We start from the raw sequence: 24,319 nt of genomic DNA on the forward strand, positions 1-24,319 counted from the left end.
ATTATTTTTAATTATTGAAATTAAAAAAAAATAATTTTATTATGATATTGAGAGAGGGGGAGAGATAATAGTCCTATTAAGAAAAAGTTGTTTTTCTTCCATATATGTCACTATTTATTTTAAAATTTTAATGATTATAATTGAAAGAAGTAAGAAGTCTTTTGATAATTTAAAAATAACTAACCATTATTTTAAGATAAATGATAGAGTTTAAGATTCAAAATTTGACTTAGCTTGATCTGACATAGACTTAGCTAAATTCAAGTTTAATTCAATTTGTGCTTAATTTGCCTCATTAAACATCTCAATGGCTTCAATCAAGCCCAATTTTAATTAAATTTTGAACTAATCCTTAATCTCTAAGCAACATTTAAATCCCTTGCATCATATCTAATGGATCCAAATGTGTTCATGGATGATTCTTGATCATACTAGAAGATTAAGTGCTAGAACCTGAGAATTTAGGGAGAGCATGAAAAATGAAGGGAAAAAGAAAGAAAAGATTGAGATGGTAAAAAAAAATTTGAAAAATGCTCAAGCCAATCAATAATGCCCACAAAGATAATAAGTAAGTTTATTTTTTCGTCTTTTTTTTATAGATCGAGGGCTACAAATAGGACGTATATTACACGTATTATAGCTTGATAGACACCCAAATGACTTTTTAGTCTTTGGCTTTGTCCTTGGTTTTAAAATGAGTCCTATGGATGAGTGAGGCAAGCCTCTTTAGTAAGCTAATGAATTGATGAGACGAATCATATGGTCGTGCTTGTGATCGAGCTATAATCACTAGAACCTGTTAGATCCTAATCATTCTAATTGAACCCGTTAGGTTCAAGTCATTTCCAATCTGAATACAACCAAAAGTTTAATCGATTCAACCTAAGCTCGAATTTTTTTTGTCGAGTTTGATTTGGGTTATCAAATCAGCTATTAATAATACTTAAATAATTTTTTTATTTGATTAGCCTTTATGAGCACAAATATACAAATGTAGTTTGAATTAGGAAATTTAAGAACTTTGTATTTAATTTTTATGATAATTAGAAATGATCTTAATTTAAAGCTAGTTGTCAAATCGATGAAATAGAGATGCATAGTTGGAGCAAGCTTTTTTTGGCAAGCTAGTTTAATTAATTAATACATAAAATTATTCTTTGTGAATGCGGCACTTCACCCTGGATGGCCGGAGGCGGAGCGAAGGCGGAGCCGGAGGAAGAGCTTTCGAGTAGCAGTGGTGGCGGGAGTTCTGAGAACTGGGAGAGGTCAGAAGAAGGCGTTACCAAATCCAAGAACAAAGTGCTGCCAGATGGTTTTCTCGACCCTCTTCCTCGTCAGAAATCCGCCAAGCTGCAACGGTTTTCTAGTGAGTTTGTTTCCGTGGTCGCTTCTTTCATTTCTTTTTTTCCTTCAATCCAGAGTTCTACCATATTTCATTGTAAAAGAAAATCAATCGGTCTCAAGTTCAATGCGTGCGTTTTTTATTTAAATCTTTTGGAATGAAAGAAATCAATTTGGAAGGATCTGGAGATTGGAGCCGCTGGCTTTCTCTTTCGCCCTCTCCTCCCATCTTTAGTGAAAGTGAGCAACCGGCATTTTCTCTCTTGTATTTTTGCCATTTGATTGGGGGATTTAATAGGGATTTTGAGCTAAAACGGCTAAACAATGCACAGGGATTTGCTAAATTGGGAATTGAATAAAGCCGGGATTTTGGCTGGAACATCGATTAAGTAAATCCGGCCCGGGCTCAGGTTACTGGATTTTATAAGATTTAGGCTACGCTACGCTATGACACATTCAAACTTAAACATAACATTTATGTTAGGTGACGCTAGCATCTTCTTATTTGGGCCTCTTGTTTTGCATTGAAGCCCCCTTTTCAAAAACAGAGTAGTGTTTGTCTTTTTGGGTGAGTTGCTATTTCTTTGATCACAAAACAAAACCCAGTGTTCAATCTTGTCCCCTTATCGACACCCTTTCTATTTGGGAAAAAAAACATTAAAAAAAATTCAAATTGATCACTAGGGTGAGTGACAAGGCTAGATAGAATAGTTGTTCAACTTGTGATTGAAGTAGTGAAATGTATTACTTCTATAGGGAAAATGACCGCCATTGTAGACATGCCCTAAATATCCCAAAATTTATGTAGTATATTTTGATCTAAATTTATTTAAAATATTCACTTCTTTAATGGTAGACCAAATTTAAATGCTTGAGTTTAGAAAATCTACAAACACATAATTTTTTTATCAATGCGTATAAGATGAATATAATTTATTTACATATTCATTTTTTTTCTTGTTAACAATTGTACGGTCATTTGTGTTGTTGTAGATGAAATGGCCTTAAGGGGAGCAAAAGGAGAGCCACATAAGCAGGGCATGGTCATTAAGGATATCCCTCCTCTAGCTTCTACAAATTTGTGTGTTGACGCAGCGCGAAGGACTCATCGTGCAACACATCCAGATGATGTAAAGGTAGTATATATTTATTTCATATTTAGTAATTAATTAATCGATGCATTCAAATGTTAGATGTATATGTCATTTGATTTTTTACAATTAGTGCTATTGTTTTTTGTGTAGGATATAATATTGGAGGCGGCAAGCCACCTATTAATCGTTCGTGAGTGGTCAGTTGAATGTCCTCGATTTATTGCGGCCCTCCATATTGTAGGTGTAGGTTATCTTAGACACCTACGATACCGAAGGCTTGACCAACATCTACTTACAGCCTTAGTCGAGCGTTGGTCCCCTGAGACATACACGTTTCATCTGCCTGTGGGTGAAATGATAGTTGGTCCCTTGAGACATACACATTTCATCTGCTTGTGGGTGAAATGATAGTAACTCTCCAATACATTGTGATGATCTTTGGGGTACGCATTGATGGCTTACCATTAGTTGGACACCTGTAGTTGGATATGGTAGGCGATGACTAACCTGGCCTGATCAAAGATTTCGTTTGTCATAATCCAGATGAGCCAACAAAGTTAGCTAAGTTCAAGATGGGGCAAGCTAGTGTCAAAAGTTTTCTTCCATTGTGTTGGTTAAAATGACGATTCTCTACATGTTATTATGAGGATCTTAAGGACCATGAGTTATCTTGGCATGTTAGAGCATACATCCTAATTGGATGCTTCCTCAGGCCAAACACATCTGGGTGTGAAGTGCACTTCCAATGGTTGCCAGAGATAGAGGAAATCCAAAGCTTTTCTTAGTTTTCACTTGGAGGTGCCATCCTTGCACATCTTTATAAGGAGCTTTTTGAGACCACTCATCCAAGTAAAAAAACTATTGCTTGTTGTCTTCACTTATTATAGGTTTGGATTTGGGAGCACTTCCATGTGGGACGATCAACCATGCATGTTTCATCTTTAGTAGATGAATGGGGAAAGCCTAAGCTATAGGTAATATGTTAATCATGGGCCAAACTGAATTTTTACAAAAAAAAGGTATTTAAGTGTACATCTTTTGTTAAATGCTTAGATGGAATGAAAGTTGGGTTCGAGAGATATCGAATAATCTATATTTTTCTACCGTAATGAATTGGATGGTATCCAACATAGCTATGTAAACTTATATTTGTTTATTGCCATGCATTGGATGCCTTAAACCAGTACAAGTTAAATTCACTACAGGAACAATAGTAATTTCTAACAAATTTTCTAGCAGAAATTGCTCCTGGGAATCACCAGCCCAATCCCCGGCGGAAGGGGTGTGGGTATTTCATTTTTGAAATTTTCGGGGGACGTCCTAGTAGACATTTTCGCATGAAAGTTTTAGCGAAAATTTCTGCTAGAAATTTCGTTGGTTTTAAATATTATGGTGGAAATGTCCATAAAAAATTTATGCTGGCGAAAGCCCCTTTTTGACATTTTGTCCCTTCGCCATTTCTTGCCAAATAGCCTTCCGAAGCTATTTTCACATGAAACGAAGCAGTAGCTTGCCCCTCTGTCCCAATCGCGATCAGACGATTTGGACTCTCCATGCACGAACACATTCCTCATTTAAGTCCATGATTCATCTACCGATCATCCCTCGCCATTCGCCTTGTTGTAAGTTTTTTAGTTTGTCTCCTCAAAGTCTTTCTACTTTAGAAATAAGCAAAATCAGGTAAATTTTTGCATACCTCAAAATTATATTAGCATGCAAAGTACTTCCCTACCCACTACTCCTAGTTAGATTGTACTCAATGAAAGATAATTTCAATTGTAGATAAAGGCTTGCAAAATGGGAATCAACCCATCCTAATGCTCTTCATATGATTATGCAAAGGTTTACATGATTAGGTTAAGACACTTGGCTTCATGTAATGGTTCTTTATTAAATGCTATTCATGCTGCCCACCCACCCAAAAAAAATCTCTTAAAATGTAAGTCTTAGACTATAACAATTATAAAAAAATAATAATCATGTATATTTCTATGGTGAGGATCACTTAATTCAATAAAGCACATGGCCATTTAATTCATAATCCGTCAATATGTTATATTTTGAATAATTCCACTTCGAAGTCTAGGAGCTACTAGGTTAAGCTCTAAAACTACTCATCCAAAATAGATTCATCTTGACAAAGAACATGTAAGTCTTTACATATCTCAATTGGACGGATTGAACTCTTCGTGCATGGATGCATTCCTCATTAAAGTCCATTCCTCCGTCGATCGTTGCTCCAAAACTATTCATCCAAAATACTCATCTTGTTGGCACTTTCTTGTACATTTAAGGTATATGCTTTTTATGCTCAAATCACCTCAAGGTTTGATGCTCCAATTTTTTTGTGTCTTGCTTACAGAAACCATTATTGATGTTCGACCGTAATTGGAAACCAATGTTTGTGTAAACGACTTTATAGATCACATCTGATATGAATATATTTGAAATCAAAGAAATTGGTTGTATAATCGACTGTTGCCTGGATGCAAGACATTAACAGATAAATTCCTCAACAGAGTAAATTTTTTCATCAAGGCAGCCTATTAACTACTCTCCATATCAAATAGGAGGTTTTATTATCATTATTCAAAGCATAAATATCAAGTGTACCTCACACTAGATGAGGTTATTGTTGATTTATATCACAGATGATTCATACCAGAGTAGTAGTTTTTGACATCATATTGTGTATGAGCCGTATTTCAACTCTCAAAGCGGTTCATCAATAAGTTCTAACATAGTTGAGGAAGAAAATATTAAGACATATGAATTTGGTTTATAATGCAATTGAGCCACAATTTTGATAATATACGAATGAGTCACCAAATACGAAAGCGTAAAATTTCTATTATTTATTACATGCTACGCAACAATCAATTTAAGAAGGGTGCACTACATACTTAGAGTTATCTATCACTGTGAAAATGTTTAGCATAAAAATTGAATACAATGTTTCCCAAAAATATTTTAATCAATTTGTTGAGCTTCTTGAGAAGATCAACTATGAGATAATATAATTCTAAAGGATTAAGATATTTCCAGATTGGGTTTGACTGTTACAAAAATATATTATTGTGTTATCAGATACACGTTGGACTACAATAAGTATTTGTAAGAGATATCATGTCGCCATTGCAGAGATATCATGTCGCCATTGCAGCGCGCTAAAATTTTTTGAAAATTTTGAAAAAAATAGAAATCAAAAGGATGTGCTAGTGACTCGATTGTTTTATTTGCCTATTATTGCCATACTGTGACGTTTGTATACATTAATGAGCTTCTTTGCACGCATGAGATGACATAACAAATATATCTCACAAAGAGGTATTTTAACTTATCCGTAAGAAATTGAGGCCTGAAAAACACTTTGAACATTCACATCTTTTGTCGCAGGACTAAGAAATGTAAAAATGAGGTTATGCGTAGATGGTTTTACTCCATTTAGCCAAACAATGTCACCTTACTCACGTTGGTCAGTGATAGTCACCCCTACAGTCTTTCACTTAAAATGTGTATGACAATATCTTGCATGTTTCTTACACTTATCATTTCATGTGCACATAATCTAAAAGCCAAGATAAATGTGTTTTTGCAACTTTTGATCGATGATCTTAAATTGTTGTGGGAAGAAGACGTGATTACATATGATATTTCTATCAAATAGAATTTCATCATGTGGGCAGTGTTGCTTTAAACAATTAAAGATTTTCCCACATACGATATGCTAGCAAGTTGGAGCACTATAGGCAGACAAGTTAGCTTGTTCATATTACATGGAATTCATTAAATCGTTCACTTTGAAATATGAAGGCAAGAACACTTGGTTGAATTATCACTGTATATTCTTACCAACAAATCATTCATTTTGGCAAAACAAAGATACTTTCACCTAAAATATAATCGAGATGTTACAATCTCCAACCAAGCTAACCAGTGATCAAATACTTGAAAGAGTCAAATTGATACGCACAATCATCGATGCACTGTCATTAGCTAAGTACAGAGTGCCGAGATATGGATTGAACTAAAATTTGATCAAAAAAGTATTTTTTTTGTTGTCATATTGGAGATCAAATTTGATCAGACATAAATTATATATCGTGTACATTGAGAAGAACATTTTGATAACATCTTCAACATAGTTAAGGATATAAAGGGAAAATCAAAAGACAATGTAAAAGTAATGATGGACTTGAAGGAAATTTGCATGAGAAATAATCTAGAATTGAGGCATGGTGGAAAATGAACGACTTTTAGAGTCAAAAGTTCCCTTCATCATTAGTTTATAACAGTGACAGTCAGTTTGTGAATGGGTGTAGAGTCTAAAGCTATCCGATGGATATGCTTCTAACCTTAGTAGATGTGTTGACATGAGATTGGGATGATTATTAGGATTGAAAAATCATGATTGCTACATCTTCTTATTATGTCTAATGCCTATTGCCTTCAGTTACCTGTCGAATTTAGTTTTAGATCCTTTAATCGAACTAAGTAGTTTTTTCAAAGAATTACGATCATCAAGACTGAATGAAGAATCTTTAGTCCTTAGTGAACATAATATTTTGTTCATGTTTTTCAAACTTGAGAAAATATTTTCTCTCAGATTTTTTGACTCCATGGAACATCTTCTGCCTTTGTCATATGAGATTAGAGTTGGTGGCCCAGTTCAATTTTGGTGGATGTATTCATTTGAGAGGTGACCTTCCTTTTGGACTAATTTTTTCTTTAGTATTTTGAAGTTTTAATTGATTTTTAAAGTTGGGCATGCTGTGCAGGTATCCAAACAAACTTAAAAACTGTTAAGAATAAATCACGGCATAAAGGATTGATATGTGAAGCATATCTCTCGTACGAGACAATCCAATTTTGCTCATACTATTTTGACCCAATGAACAATCATCAAGGCTGAAGGTTACCTCAAAATATGAGTATATCCCGATCATGGTCATTCTTAAATTATATTTGTATTTAATGCACGGGGTGCGCCAGCATGAGTTTTAACCCCACACTATTTGAACGATATGGAGATTAGAGTTGCTATGTTGTACACCATACTTAACTGTTAAAATTTGAGTCATATCTTGAGTAAATAATTTAATTTTTTCAATAGTATTGTGTTACATTAATTGCTGATATACACAATTTACTGGAAGTTTAAAAATGCTTTGACTACATCTTCAACATCAGAAGCTGAAAAGAAAATTGAAGCTAACTTCCCAAATTGGTTCTAGTATTCGATTAGCCATATGATGAAAGGAAGGAATTTAAAGAACATTTTAATTAGAGAGATCTACTTATTCCCCTATTCAGGTTCACACTCAAGGCAGTAATATTCAGGAGCAAAGATAATGGATCTAGTTTGGGGACCGATGAGATTAGTCAAATGCTGGTTTACTTTTTCTTGTAAATAGTTACAAATTTCAAATTAAATATCAGTGTGAAAATCGGAAGATAAAAAATTGTAGTGTATCTGTTAGAGGGAATAACCATATAGTTAATGAGTGCGAGTACTATGAGGACTTGCAGGAGGTTTTAGAGTTACAATATTCAGGTGAAGGAAATAACCTATCTCTTTAATTGTGAGTGATTTGATTAAGTGCAAAACAGAGGTAGAGTACATCCACTATATGACATTACAGAAATATAACAGGGAAGGAAATATGAAAAGTCTGACCCATTTGTCATTGTTGGTCAGGCAAGTCAAGTCTACTTTGCTAGCTACCCGAGTTAAGTGCTATCTAAATAAGATTGGCTTGTAGTAATCAAGACAAAATCCAATGAGATTATTGTGAGTAGCATGACATTACCAGCAACACTTCAACAGGAATGTATGTGAAACTTTAAAGAGCCTTCTAACAATGTTGATGATCAAGTTGTATCAAATGAGAGTGAGTTATAGTTTGAGGAGATAGATGTTGATGTTGAGGAAAATAGTGAGGACGAAGTTGTTGGCGAGGATGTGGCGTGGTATGATGGAAGTCAATCAAGTGAGGAGCAGTAGTAGAAAGATAAATATAGTTAGTAAACAATATTTTCTTATTTATTTTTTTATCGTACTTCTTCTATGCATGTTTTCCTGCAACATTTCCTTAGTTTTCCGCGGTTCTTATATGCATATTTCTACAACATCTTCTATATATAGTTTTAAACAGTTCTTATATGCATTTTCTATTACGACATTGTATTAGTTAGTTTTTTGCATCATTGTTTATATGTATAATTTTTTTTTTCAGCATTTCCTACATTGAATTATTTTTTTGAAGTATTCTTTTTTTTTTAGATGGCTTTCGGTGATGAGCTCCCTCACAAGTCAATCAAAAATATATTTGTTAGGCCGAAGAAGGTGAATGGTAGTCCATCTAGTGTGGCTAGACCATCTGTGGGGGCCTCTTCGTCACATATTGCCACCCAGACCCAACCGAGTCCGACCTTACCTACTCCTCCTGCTGGTAGTCAATTTTATTCCCCAGATCTCCGATTTCCTTTACCATACCCTATGCATTGTACTTTTTTTTACCCTTACTATCCTCCATCATCTCAGGGAGTCCCATCCACCTACCCATATTCGTTATACACCCAACCATTCTACTACCCATCACCCCCTCTGCCATTTCCAGGAGGACCATTCACTTTTATGAAGCAGAGACCTGAGACTACATCATCACCGACGACAAATGGTCGTATGCTCATAAAGCCTGAGGGCGACACGTAAGTAATGAATGGTTTAGTTTATTCAAATAATTTGAGAAGTAATTTTGAAATTTCTGTTTTATGTAGCTTTCATCCGTCAGAGAAGCCAACACATAAAATAGAGGACATCATACGGAGCAAGTTTGATGCTCCATATGTATCTTGGAAGAAAATACCCCAGGAAGTTCGGGACATATGGTTCAAAGAATTTGAGGTTAGTAATAAACACTAACATTTATAAACTTACAGTTTAATTGTGTTAACCCATATTATTTTATGTTATAATACCGATATGCAGAGAGATTTTTACTGGTTACCGCAGCATAATGCAAAGATTAGAAAGAATTTTGAAAAGCGTGGATCGACTCTCCTTCGAGACATGTTTACATATATTAGGAAGTCAGGAGAAAGAGCGCTTTGGATTAGTGAGAGTGTGTGGGATGAGTTGACCAGAATTTGGGCCAGCCTAGATGATAGTAAAAGGAGGGATCAAAATAAGATGAACAGAGCTTCAGACATTAGGGGCATGGGTAATGCCCTCCATAGTGGCGGCTCAGTTCCACACACTAAGAATAGAAGACGATTGGTAACAATTTTTACATATATTTCATATCATCTCATATTTAAATATTTTTTTAGGTATGCGTACTAATCTAAATATAATGCAGAAAGAAATACTGGGCAAGAAACCTACTGTTGATGCGTTGAACACTCGCACCCACCAACGTCGAGAGGACCAACAGTGGGTGGATCATAGAACGAGGAGGGCCTTTGTGAGTTTCGAAGTTTTGAATATTACTAAAAATATTTTTAAGTAACATAGATACAATGATTATATTTATCTTATATTTTTCAGGAAGAGTATACACGACTTCGAGAGAGCCATAATGTTGCTAGTGAGGGGTCCTCCGCGGCATCAACGAATTGTTCTGACTACAATATATGGTCACAGGAAGTAGGCAGAATGCATAAGGGCAGAGTTTATGGATTAGACTCACGGGCTCATGCATTTGAGGGACAGGCCTCTGGTTCATCAAGAATCTCAGCTAGTAACCAGGAGGGGTTAGTTAGCCAACAAGTTACTGCCTTGACAACAGAACTAGAGCAAGTGCGAAAATCACAAAAAGTTATGCAGATGCAACAAAGCCGAATGTTGGAGGAGCTACACAAAATTAGAGAACAGTTCTGTGAAAAACAAACTGCAGAGACAGAGGAGTAGAGCATGAATTATTGTAATTTTTTGTTGGTTTTTTTAATGTTTAAGAACGGGTGGATTATTGTTGAATAATATACTCTAGTTTATATAGTACTGTATTTGATCATCAAATAATGATTTTTGAATGATGTTATTGTGGGAATGTTTAATTTTTTTTACTAATTATGCTGATTTATGTGTTTGATACTTTCTTTATGGGCTATTGTAGAATGATTGACAAAAGGGTTTTTTTTTTATGTGCTACAGTTTTCCCGTAGTTTTTTTCATTGTAAAATCGATATGACAAATTTTGGCGGAATTTTCCGCAAGAACATCCGACGGTAATCTGCCTGAATTACCGGCGGGAGATTCCGCCAGTTAACCCAACAAACCTAGTTTGAACCCCGACGGTATTCCGTCGGAAAATTATCAATACGAGGAGGATGATGAACCTATTGTTGCTCCAGAGACCAAGGATGATACTATGTCATCATGTACTGGTCCTAACATTGCAGGTTCTAACCCATGCTTGATAGATTCAGTGCAGCTCGATCAACAGGAAGCAATAGTTCAGCAAGTTCCTTCTCCACAATTCCTGCCAAATGCAAAAATGATGGTTTCACAAGTAAGAAGTAATCATTCAATAACAATATATCATTCTCTATCATTGTTCATCATGCATGCCTATACCATATACCATTTACTGTTAGTTTTTTACACTATCTTAAGCATAGAATATAGTTCTTATTGTTGTGACATAGCCATGTAATGTCATGTGAGATTAGAGAACTGCTGAAAACATTTCCTCCACCCATCTCTTTTATGTGCAAACATTGAATGCTCGTCTCTTGATTTTGATTGCAATGCTGGGGAGCCTGGTGCTAGCTCATTTGTGTCAAAAAACTAGAGTGAAAGTCAAATATAATATAATCTCAACAATGCAGAGTTCTTTCATTATAATATTAGTATCTTAAATAGAACATCTTCCTTCTTTTTTTGTTTTCATACTCCACTCTGAGGAAGCTGTAGTATGGAATCTGCATATGCTCATTGTGTTGAGGTGAGCTGTATCTCTATCGGAGTAGAATTGCACTAAAAAGGTTTTGCATTAGGGGTTTATCCCCCATATAAGGGGGTAGAAGGGCTAAGACCAACATAATGATTTTTTTTAAAGAATTAAGGGATCAGTTCGAGATTAAAAGGCGATATAATGGGATTGATTAAAAGCGCTTAGTTTTAGCATTATTCGGATAATTTGGGAAATATAGTTGACATCAGATATAACTGATATGTCATAAAATATTCGCCTTGATCAAGCATGAATATCAATGTAAATATGAGTTGAAGGCTAAGGAGCTCTTGCATTCCCTTGCTAGTACCACCAATAGACGAATTTCTTCTCGGTCACTGATCGCGGCCGAACTTTCGCCCGTTCTCTATCAATCACCGGATTTCGACTTGCTCATTGACTGTCATTGGATTCCTTTCCAACAATCAACCATCACCAGATTTTTGCACCAAGAGTACCCGTCTGAAGATTGTCAAAGCTCTTTAACACATTGTATTCTCCCTGTCCTCGGGATAAATGACGAATTAACTTTTGTAATCTATTAAAAAATTAGTGGAATTGTTTCAACTGGGCAAGGCCTCGTGATTTTTCCCTTTTCAGAATTTTCCACGTAAATATCTTGGTATTTTTTATCATTTGTTTGTTTGCTAAAATTTTGTACATAACTAAAACAAAGCATTTTCAATCTCCCGTTGTAAAATTTTTAGCTCACAACAGTTTGATGCTGTCTGTGAGGACATTCTCAACATCCTTCTTAAATTGCCAACAATCAACCCTTCAATCAAGAACAACAAAAATGGGTGATCAAGTCCCCCTAATTCTCTCTTTAGAGGATTGCATGTGTAAAGATGGAAGAACTTCAGAGTCAAATCCTTCAGCTATTGGAGGAAGCCGACCAATAAAGGATATCATCACAAAACGATAAATCTCCTCTTCCACAATATCATCATCCTAATATGGTTGAACAATTTGAAGATGTCCATCATCACGCCAAAGCCCCTCATCCACTTAAGCATCCTCATCTCAACAACACTTAACTTAATATTATGAATGGCCAACATTCTGCGCCATAAAACATTGCAGGTCTCACCATGTTATAAAATTTTCCCTTAAGATTGAGTGGTACTGTTCTATCACACAACAAACTCAAAACATTCTTCCACTTCAACCATCCAACTTGAATTTTATATTTTTCAATGGTCGGTCTCTTCGTGTTGATTTACATGGAATGGCTAGCTCATTTATTTAGTGGCTATGGGATCATTTTTATTATATTATAATATATTATTTACATTTTAATATGAAGTAGTAATTATTTGCTTTCTTAAAAATAATTAATTTTTAAGTTTATTGAATATCAAACAAATCGTTAAGCTTCCAAATTTTCTTTTTGATCCAAAATGAAAATAAATATAATTTGTTTTTCTAAATTTCATGGGGCATATATATATATATATATTAAAATTTTGTTAATTACTTATAATGGTTGTATAAATAATTTTATAGTTGTTTTTATAAATAATTACAGAATATTAAAGTTTCATTTGGAAAGATTTTTTTTAATTATTTTTAGTTAATAGAATAATTTTTAAATAAAAGTTTTTTAAAATTAAATAAAAATTTACTTTTTTTTTGGGACATTTAGGTCATTTAAGATAAACTCACACACACAACCCATACACATGGACTCGAACCTTAGATTTCTTAGTTAGAAGCCTAAGCTTTCAACCAATAGGCCAAGGAGAGTTGTGTTAAAAATTTACTTTAAAAAACATTAAAAAAGCGGTTTCAGAATCGCGATGCGCTCAGTGTAACAGCACTTCTTCATCCGTCCGATCGACGAAATTTGTATCGGACGGCCACCGAACTCGACAAGAAAGACGCGGGAAACTGCGTCGTTAGTGACACAGTGTTCGGCGTACTCGCTCCTCGGTCTTATAAAACCCTGTACCCTCCAGTCGGAGAAAAGCGCCGGCGAAGGCTAATAAAACCCACCGTCCTCCTCGTCTTTCCGGAGCAACTAAAACTCGTTTGGACCTATGGACGCAGACGGAGTAGAAGTGGCGCCAGAGGAACAGATTTATTCGAGTCGCAGCAGTAGTGGCTGTGATTCTGAGAAGTGGGAGACCTCGGAGGATGAAGGCAGAGGAACTAAATCCAAGAGAAAGGTGCTGCCTGAAGGCTTTCTCGACCCTCTTCCGCCTCAGAAACCCTTTAAGCTTCCAAGACTTTCTGGTGAGTTTATTTCCGTTATCTGTTGGTTCCTTTTTTTTTTTTTTAATTTCTTTCTTTAATTCACTCTCTGCTCTCTCCTTGTAACCCTAGCGAAATTGAGCTGCAGGCATTTTTTTTTTCTCCTGTATTTTTGTTATTTGATCGTGGGATTTGAGAGGAATTCGACCATTACCGGCCAAACAAATAAAGGGTTTGCTAAATTCCGAATTTATTCACTGCCAAAATTCAGTAAATAGCGCAACACTTCTTTTTAGCGGTTTGAAAACATCTGAAGCTGTTTAAATTGCTAGAACTAGCAGTGGTTTAAATCACTTCTATATTCAACGTATAGATACAGTTTAAATTGCTACTACAATTCGTCTTATTTCACGTAATTCGTGAAATTACCTATCCTTAAATTCATTCCTTTTCCTCTGAAATTCCCCATTTCCCTCCGAAAACCCTAGCTTCTTTCCCTCGACACTACTATTCTCCATAGACACCGGCTATCAATTGTTCTCTGCCTCCGGCTCTTTGAGAAAAACCTCTTCCCCACCAACGCTGCCTAGGTCCTTTGTGTTCTCCACGCCCCTTCTCCACCGACGCCACCAACTCTCCTCCTCCGGCTTTTTAAGTTCTCGACACACTTCTTATCCACTGATGTCGCTGACACTTTTCCTCTGGCTTGTTTAGCAACCCAGATATTGTTCTTCCTCTTATTTTATTGGTAAATATTCTCATTTTCAGTCTCTTTCTTCGGCATGCAAGAGTTGCACTTGCTATGGTTTCTTCTGAAGTAAGGAATCTAGTAGTTTTATATTATGCAATATACTTATCAAAGTGCATGTTTTATATCACGCAATATATTCGTCAAACTAAACAATGACATTTCACTTGCATTGATGATATTTTTATCCATAAATCATCAAAATTTTAAAGCAAGTTCTCTAATTGCAAAAGATCATGAAATACAATTGAAGTGAGATAAAAATCACACTAAAATTTAGGCTAGGAGAAGGCACACTTGTGAAAAAAGATAAAATATGATAAACCCAACATAACCACTATTTACGTGAATATCCTTTGAGTGGGGCGTCCAAATCTTTTCTCATAGAAATCAATGAAATATATTTGATGCTATGATCTATGATATACATGGTAATTTCACTATAACTATTAAATTCAAATTCATTTTAAATGGTTATTAAATATGTAAACAAGCTAGTAATATGAGTTTAAAAGCTAGTGTTTCAATGATAATCAAAATATATTTGATGCTATGATCTATGACAATGAAGATCAATTCCATGTCACAAGTCTCAACTCGCTCATTAAGTACTTGGCTATTTTCCTCGCCTCTCATGCTCTACCCTCTCCTATTTCTCCTTCAAGAAACATAGGTTTTATTTACTGCTTGTTTTGCAATAGTCACTCCAACTCCCTAAGGCCGCTTCATCTCCGGTGAGTTACAACTTAGCTTTTCACCAATCAAAATTTCAAGGTGAAAAGCTTAGGTTCCATTTTATTCATTTTTTTTTATTCTATTTGTAGTTTAACATTCATGATGCTTTGCATAATATTTAAAAAACATGTATCATGTATAGATGAAAATATATGGATATCTATATAAAACTTAGGCACAATTTTGTTGTATTTGTTTTGTTGGATCAATAATTAGTCAAATTAGCTGTTAAATTGTTACATTTGATGTTAGTAGAAACATTCTTTTGAGGTTCTTATTATCTACACCTAGCATAGATGTTAAATTGTTATTAGTATCACTAAGCATAACTTTCATATGAATTTGAGAAATCTAACAATATTGTATATTATGAGTACCTCATACATAGGAGACATGATATTCTTAAGTCAAACTTGTATACATTAATCATGGAAGAAGATTTTTATGATGAAAGTAAAGGGTACAATTTTCATATTACTAAGTATATTTGGACTCAGATCAAGGTATTATTTGCTTCATCGAGTTTATGTAAATATAAGGTAATAATGATTGATTGAATTGTATATGAATTAAAGCAATTTCTCAACTATTGTCAATGGTTTAAAGCTGCAGATTATTTTGGAAATAGATAATGTTGGATAGACAAATCAAGATGGAGTTGTGAATACAATGAAGGAGTTGAAGATTTTATATTTCGCTAGTTGGAGTAAGAATATATTAGGAAAAATATTGTGCCCATGTGAATCATGTATCAACAAATACTTTTATTTAATGAAAGATGTCAATGAACAATTTATTGCTAATAGATTTTTATTTGACACATTGTTTGGGATCTACATATTGTCTTTGGATGTGTAGGAAATGAAACTATTGGTTGATGTGAAACAAACATGCGATGGAGTTACTTTAAGAAATTAAAGAGAGCAATTTTAACAAAATAATACAAAATAAAATTGTCATTTATAGCAAAAGATTGATCCTTGGAATTCGTGGGTTTTAACTTGCTTAGGCTAAGAAGAGCGGAGTCGATTAACCAAACAATTTTAAGAAAATGCAAAGATCAACTGTAAAACTACGATGATAAACAAGAATCCTCGATTTAATAATGAGAACTTTCACCTTTGAAGCCCAACGCTCAACTAGTCTAGACTTTAGCGGAAGAAGAGTCTCCACATTAGAACCGAGGTCATTCCGAGGAAGAAGGAGCCTAAGATCGTCGTTCTTGGATAGGTGGCCGGAGTGGTGGAGGATGGTGGTCGTCCAAGGATGATCCAACGTCCCTTTGATCTTTGCTCGTCGATTACATCAACTAATGTGTACTAGATGCGGTCGATGTAATCTTCAATAGTGTCGTCGAAATCGAAGCCCACGTCAAAGAACGGTGATTGGAGGATGTCGACTTGATCTCGATCGTCATGCACAAACCCAAAGTTCCATTCGGGTTCCGCCATGCATCCTCGCCAAGGGTTGACGGAGTACCCAAGATGGGAGAGGGAGTCGCCGGCCAGCCTCCCCCGACCAACCCACACCCCATCCCGCCGAGCTGCAGGAGCCCTCCGCACGTCCAATCTCCATCCGGTTGCACCCTTGTCGGCCACGCACACAAAAGCCCTTCCTTACCTGCCAACGATCCACTTCGCTCCCCCGGCCTACAACTCGACTCCCTCGTATTGTTTCCCTTTTAGCTAATTAGAATTATCATGCTCTTTTAATGACTTTCCTAATTAATTCACTAATAAATGGGGATTAATTAAGGGAGTTACAAATTTGAAATTCAAATTCCTCATCCAATTTTCTTTCAAGAAAGGAGTTACATGACAATAATTAAAATCTGATTAAATAACTAATGTAATATAGATTTGTTTGTTAATTGTGGTCCCCACCTATTTAATTCAAGCTCTCTCTCTCCCATATGGCCGGCCACCCTTCTCCTATTGTTTCTCTCTTACCTTTGCCACCTCCTCATCACCACTTACACTTCCTTAATACTCCCTCTCTCAGATTTAATTTCAGTTTTCAAATTTTTATTAATTCAGATTTCAAAATCTGAAGTTTTAGATTAATTCTCTACCTCACATCTTCTGCGGAGGCCCCGCCCAATCCTCTCTCCCCCCATAATTGGGTAACAATAATTTCGCGTCCCCCCCTCTGGCGATGGATTTGACCATGAGGAGGAAAACTCTGTAATTGGTAACTTGGGTTTTGTGCATGTACGATCGATCCGCCAAAATAAAAGAATCGACCATCAAATCTCATATTGGAACTCACACCAGTAGCGATATATTAAGATGAACGGTGAGGCTTCGAGGTGTCAGAGAACGTACACTCGTTTGAAGAATTCCACACCTCGACCCGCCATCTAGGTACAACACCCTCCCATTAAGTTGATGTAATCGACGAGCCACAAGATCGAAGCGGCGTTGGATCTATCCTTTTGTGAGACGCCACCACTCATCCCTGACACCCTTCCAAACCACTCCGGAACCAACCTACTAACAAATTGAATACGACGATCTTAGGCTCCTTCTGTCCTCGGAATATGACTTCGGTTCTTAGATACTGCTGACGCTACTTCTTCTTCTCCGCTAAAGTCTATGACTTAGTTGGTTTGGGAAAAATGATTGGAGCTAATATCAAAAACCAAGAGTAAGAGTTCTCTTATTTTAATTTATCGATGATTCTTGTTTTTTATTCGTTTTTCGTATTGAGAAAGCTTTATCAGTTGACCCTCCCCTTCCTCCGCATTCTTCCCTTCCAAATCTGTTCCGCCCGTTTATAATTCTCCTAGAAATCGACTCCGCTCTTCTTATGCTCTAAGCAGTTAAAACCTCAACCCCGCGAAAATAATCAAGGATTTAGAGTCTTTTGTCTATTATAAGTAGAAAACAAAAAACTTATATTTTGATTATTTTGTTAAAATTGCTCTCTTTAATTTTCTTAAAGTAACTCCATCGCAACCTCGTAGTTAGAATATCACATAACAAACACGAGTAAGTAAAAATACCTATTTTTCCTTGAGCAACAATTCAAAAGAACCAATCACCAGATTAATACATCAATATTTTGTAGTTCCCCACCAACCCAAGCCTGTTGATAAATAAAAAAATCTATTTGCAATAAATTGTTCTTTTTGATTCGCATGGCGAGTTTCGCATCCTTCACACATATATAAGTTTATTGTTTAAGATTTACATGATTTCCACATGGGCACATATATATTTTTATACCTAATATAAATTACTTACTTGGTCCAACTTATGGAAATAAAAAATATAACTAAAATCTCCTTCATTAGTAATATGCGACCAATCTCCATCTGATTTTGTGTCTATCTCACATGTATCTATTTCCACAATATACTCTGTCAGCTTAAAGCTCATTGTCATTAGTTGATGAAATAATTAATTGACTATTTATATTCATATATTCCCACATTAAACATCAAAATCATTTATTCCACCATTATATTATAACCACTAAACTCGATGACAAAGCAAAGACAGATTTACCTGTATGCCTGACCGTCCAAATATACTTAGTATTATGTAAAAATTGTAACCTTTACTTTCATCATATAATCAATCTTCTATCATATTGATAATCCGATTATAATCTACCACTTTGACTCTTAAGAATAATCATGTCTCCTATTGTATGTTGAGGTACTCAATAATATGACAATATTGTTAGATTTCTCAAATTCATATTGAAAGTTATTGCTTAGTGATACTAATGCCCACACACCTAACACTTTTTAACCAATCTTATTGCTTAAGGGGCGTGTATAGATAATAAGCTAACCCCCCAAATCAAAGAAAGTGTTTATTTACTAACATCAATTGTAAGCAATTTAATCAGCTAATTTGACTATTAATTGTGTCCAATACAAACAATTACATTGGAATTTACAAAATTGTTGCCTAAGTTTTCTAATCACTAGCCCACCTACTCCCGACTATACCTCTTTCATTCTATAACTCAGCATATCATTGTTTTTGTTAAATATATTACCTGCAAAATGCATCTATGAATGTTAAAATCTACAAAATAGAGGTGAGTAAAAAATGAAATAAGATTCTGGAACCTAAAGCTTTTCTCAACGCTTGAAATTTTTGATTTGTGAAAAGCTAAGTTTGTAACGTCACCGGAGATGATAGCGGCTTTAAGGTGAGTTGGAGTGATCTATTTGCAAAACAAGCAGTAATATAAAAACCTAATGTTATTCTATAGAAAAGGTATAGTAATTAGTGTTAAGAGGGGGTGGTTAGCATGAGAAAAGGACGAAGGAATTATTAGCCTAAGTTACCTTAATGAGCAAGAGAGAAGTTGAGATCTTCTGCTGAACACTGGATTCCCTTGTGATGGGCTTCATTTGTCATACAGAATTCATCCCCAGCATCAATATACTCTCCTCTTGCATTATACATATTGAAACATTCTTATGCTTCCTTACTAACTTCTATATATTTATTTAGCCTTGTTTACATATTTTAATAACTATTTTTAAATATTGAGAGTATTGAATATAATTAATAGATATTATAGTTTGGAAATTACCACTGTATGAGTCATCGCAATTTGATTATCCCAGCCACTACAAGTATATTGTCAATATGATATCCTCTATGAGAAAAAAAATTTTGACGTCCTCACTATACATGGATTATATTGCTTACTGTAAATATGTGTTTTATTGTTGGGTTTTTATTAGTTATTTTTAATCTATATATTAATTACACACAAAGTGTGCCTTAACTTTCGGTGAGCACTAAATATTTTTAAGTGAATGTGTATTTTTTTTATCTCATCTTCAGATAGAATATTTACATGAACGCGCTGCTAGGGTTGACAATTATAGAAGAACTATGCACTCAATTATAAAAACAATATTATGTGGGTATGATTTTTTGGATAATAAGAGTGAATCATCAAAAATTCTGCTAGTGAAATTGTCATTTGTTTTAGTTTTGACGATATAGGAGTAATAATAAGCAACAAAGATGAATCCTCTAAACATGCAGCCTCCCGTCTTGATGTGTTAATAATGGCGATATGATTTTTTGAAAACTAACATAAAGAAATTCCACTCCACTCTCAGAAGACGTTCAATGCAGCACGTGCCAATACTCTTGCTCCGAAGAAAGAGACTGAAAATGAAATAATTCCTACACAAATAAATAAGAGGAAGAACAAATATCTGGGTTGCTTAAACAAGCGCCCCAGAAAGGAGGAAATCGCTTCCAGCGACATCAAGATATGGTATTAAGAAAGATGGTGGAAGAACTTAAAAAGGCCGGGAGGCACGCAGGTGTTGGTGGCGGTTCCGGTGGATGAAGGTGAGCGGTGGAAACGAACCAGCCACAACGCGCCCTTTTTTGGTCGCAAGGTTGGTTAGTGTGGAATTTGTATAAGGGTCGTTTTTTCCGAACGAGCCCGGAGGCAGAGAACAAAACTTGATAAAAGCCGGTGTCTATGGCATGGAACTCAAGGTAGTGTCGATGGGAAAGTAAGCTAAGGGTTGTTCGTAGGTGACACTGGCGCGCTGAATTTCGAGGAATATTTTAAGAGAAGAGATGAATTTAAGATTGGTAAATTTTGTGGTCACGAAAAATTAAAAAACGTAGTTTGTTTGGGATATTAAAGTTTTACAGAGACTCTGTAGTACGCCAATTTTAAAACCTCGGTACATCCTATCACCGCCTCTTGAATATAGACAGTGATTTTAACCCATCTGCTATTGTTTCTAGAATTTTAAACATTATAAGTTTCCCCCGCGAGCATTCCAGATGTTTCTTTAACCGCTAAATAGAAGGAAGTGTTGGGCTTATTTTTATCTTTGTAATTTTTGGGCATGTCGACATAGGAAAATCCCGCGAATTTTGCTCAAACCCTTACAATTAGTTAGAATATTATGGTCCGGTAAATTGGATCGAATTCCACTTATCAAATCCAAAATCAAGATTATACAAAAATACAGGAGGAATAAAAATAACATGAGACCTAAGATGGGTCAATTGTGCCGGCTATTGGGTTACAAAGTGTGAGGAGAGAGAAGGAGTGGAGGAGGTAAAGAGGAAAGAGGAAATATATAAAAAAAAAAAAAGGAACACAATCAGTTTAACGGAAATACAACTACCCAGACACGTCTTGGAGCTAAAGGGTTTTCTGTAGCCGCCCGGAAGAGAGGAGTCGCAGCCACAACTCTTCAGGCATATACGCACACTTCATCATTGATTATGTATACCTACACTGCCAGTTCAAATCACCTAACAGGGCGAGGTTCTCCCCACTTCTCAGATTCACAGCTACTACTGCTTTGCGACTACGAAATAAATCCTTGATTCCTCTGGCGCCAACTAATCATACAGTGCGGCGGGGCTGGCGCGCGGGTGCCCATAGGCACCAACACGTAGTTTTAGTTGTCTTCCCAAACGGGAACACGACTGAGGAGGCGGTGGGTTTTATTAAGCCTTTCGCTCCGCGCTTTTCCTCCTGACTTCCCAGAAGAGGTTTACATTGGGATTTAAAATAAAGAAACTCCAAAGAGAGCAGGCGAGAAAATTACGTTCCGATAGTTCACTTGATCACTAACATAAGACGCAAGTATTTACCGCGATCTTTATTCTTGTCCGCACGTCTCGGTGGCCGATTCCGATACAATTTCGTCGATCGGACGGATGAAGAAGTGCTGTTACACTGAGTGCATCGCGATTCAGAAACCGCTTTTTAAATGTTTTTAAAGTAAATTTTTAGTATAATTTTTATTATATTTTAAAAAAACTTTTATTTAAAATATTCCTATTAACTAAAAATAATTAAAAAAATCTTTCATAACATGAACTTTAATATTCTGTAATTATTTATAAAAAAACTATAAAATTATTTTAACAACATTATAGTAATTAACAAAAAATTATATATATATATGCCCCATGAAATTTAGAAAAACAAAATTATATTTATTTTCATTTTAGATCAAATGAAAATTTGGCTTCTTTTTTCCCCCAAAGCTTTTCCCTTTCCCCCCCCACCCCTCCCCCAAACCACCACCTAATAGAATTTGTTTTAGATAACCCTTATGAGAGGTAGTATTTATCATATCCTCAAAAACACCCTGCTAACACTTTAAATTTATTTTTTTTCACGAACAGTTCAAAAATAACTCGTACTGGTTACTTCATATAATTGTAATTAATAAAAATTATTAATACTACCCCAAAATCTCCCCCGCCTCATGATATACACAATGACATAATTCCCAAAATAGCCCACTCTTGAAAAAATAAAAATGAAGAACTAATGCCATTTTGCCTGTCATGTAAACTTCTAACCACCCCAGAAGAAGACCGATCCCATTTTTGAAAAATATTAGTAATTTCGCAAGGTATGGATGGAGATTGAAAAGTGGAGAGATTGTTTTGGGTTTGTTGTGATGCACCCTACGAGAACCCCACAGTACCATCAAGTCTTTAAGGGGAAAAATTTTATAACATGGTGAAAAACCATGCAAATATTTTAAATGGTCACGCAAAAGAGAAAATGTTTGTTGGGTTTCGCATTCATAATTATTTAAGTTAGGGTAGTTGTTTTTGATAATGTATGTGTATCTCTTAATGTGGTTATGAGGGGTCTTTTGGTCCTGTTGTAGGTTTGATTTGGATGGGCGCTTCCCCGCCATCCACCATCCTCTCCCCAAATTGTTCTAGCCCCCGCGCATCCCCATTTTCAAAGGAATGAATGACAAATACTGTCGCGAAGAGGAGATTTATCAATTTTGTGATGATAGATAACTTTATTCGCCGCCTAAACGGATGGCCTCTTTTCCTTTCTAATTAGTTTGAAAAAATTTTGGTTAGTGTGAATAGACATATTGTATAAATGTTTCTTTCTCATCTTTACACATATAAATCAACTTAAGCGAGAAATTAGAGCGCCGGAAGGCACTCTGCGAGTCCGCATCAACATAGGTGAGTCTTTGATATGCTTCATAAAAGATATGAGAAGGGTTCGCAGTTGAGTGCTGACAAATATACTAACAGAAGGAAAATGTTGAGAATGTCCTCCACAATAGACTCAAGAAGCAAAACCAATTGTTTGTGGAGCTTAATAATTTTTACTTATTGTTTTAATTTAGTTACTTGGTGTAGATTTGGAAAATTACTTTGTTTGTTTATGTATCATAATTATCTTTAAGCAAACAAAAATAGATTTTGTTCCTATTAAATAATACCAAGTATATTTATGTGATTATAATCTCCTAATTAAGTAAAAGAACAAAAAAAATTCACAAAATGAGTAACTTGCCCTCAGTTTTGTTAATTCACGACTTCACCAAAAATTTGGCTATATTTTTTTTTATATGATTTGCATTCAAACAAAGAAAAAAGTTAATCAAGCCCCTTACATTCCCCCCTTTCCTTTCCCTCTCTTAATATTTTCCCCCCTTCTCGAGGACCCCCAGCACGAGGAGACATACAAATGAAAATATTTGAGTCCCGCCTAGCCTCTTGACATAGCCGTTGGAAAAAACCGATACAAGGTAACTTCATTGGTAACGCAAATGAAAAAAAAATTTCTGGTGTATTGGTTGATTGTTTGGATTAAAAGACCGCAGGCCGCAGCGAATTCTCAAGGCCATGACCAGTCTTCTTCAACATTTGTAGTTCAATTAGTCGAAAAATCACCGAGTGATATGGAATAAGATGAAACAAACTTTGGTTTAAAACAAAGCAGATCCCATCCACCGACAAAAAAAGATTACGAATTTTCCCCCCTTTGGCCAAAAATCCCGATTGCAGATCGTTGATCGAGAAGAACTTGCGGCTATTGTGTGGTACAGCCTAGGGATGCAAGAGCTCCTTAGCCTTCAAACTAAATATTATTTGGACAATAACGAATATGCCGCCACGGCTGCATATCATAGGCGAAATAATTTTTATTGACCCCCTAAAACTAGATAAACTTACTACCTCCATGATCGTCCACTATGGGATAGGGTGCCCCAACCACTTACATCCGAAATAATGGCCTGAAGAAGACTTAAGGCGCGTTTTACAAACTTTCAATCCTCATTGTTTATTTATTAATTCGCCTTTTGGTAAGTTTTTTCTTCTGTTATACTTTGATTCTTAAATTATACTTTTAAAAAATCATAAGGAAAATTTGTTTGTGTCTCTTAGCCCTTTTTTACCTAATTACTAAACCACCCTCCCCCTTTAATAAAAATTGGGGATGAAACCCCCCTTGGCCTT

At 35.5% G+C, this 24,319-nt stretch overlaps 2 protein-coding genes across 4 annotated transcripts in view; both read left to right on the plus strand.

Moving 5' to 3' along the window:
* The window catches only part of LOC110102576, a 40,920-nt gene extending 30,448 nt beyond the window's left edge, over nucleotides 1–10,472 (plus strand). Inside the window, exons 2-8 of the mRNA XM_020830956.2 lie at nucleotides 1,193–1,366; nucleotides 2,335–2,477; nucleotides 8,719–9,146; nucleotides 9,216–9,342; nucleotides 9,427–9,714; nucleotides 9,797–9,901; nucleotides 9,985–10,472. Coding sequence (XP_020686615.1) covers nucleotides 1,193–1,366; nucleotides 2,335–2,477; nucleotides 8,719–9,146; nucleotides 9,216–9,342; nucleotides 9,427–9,714; nucleotides 9,797–9,901; nucleotides 9,985–10,347 — 1,628 coding nt within the window. The 3' untranslated portion in view covers nucleotides 10,348–10,472. The remainder of the gene's footprint in view (nucleotides 1–1,192; nucleotides 1,367–2,334; nucleotides 2,478–8,718; nucleotides 9,147–9,215; nucleotides 9,343–9,426; nucleotides 9,715–9,796; nucleotides 9,902–9,984) is intronic.
* Nucleotides 10,473–13,202: 2,730 nt separating this feature from the next.
* The window catches only part of LOC110102589, a 15,888-nt gene continuing 4,771 nt past the window's right edge, over nucleotides 13,203–24,319 (plus strand). For 2 of the 3 annotated variants that reach the window (XM_028695456.1, XM_028695457.1), the window contains exon 1: nucleotides 13,203–13,627. In XM_028695456.1, coding sequence (XP_028551289.1) covers nucleotides 13,432–13,627 — 196 coding nt within the window. In that variant the 5' untranslated portion in view covers nucleotides 13,203–13,431. The remainder of the gene's footprint in view (nucleotides 13,628–24,319) is intronic. The other variant, XM_028695455.1, reaches the window with a different exon arrangement.

The sequence above is a fragment of the Dendrobium catenatum genome, unplaced genomic scaffold (assembly GCF_001605985.2).
Source record: "Dendrobium catenatum unplaced genomic scaffold, ASM160598v2 fragScaff_scaffold_637, whole genome shotgun sequence".
NCBI lineage: Eukaryota > Viridiplantae > Streptophyta > Magnoliopsida > Asparagales > Orchidaceae > Dendrobium > Dendrobium catenatum.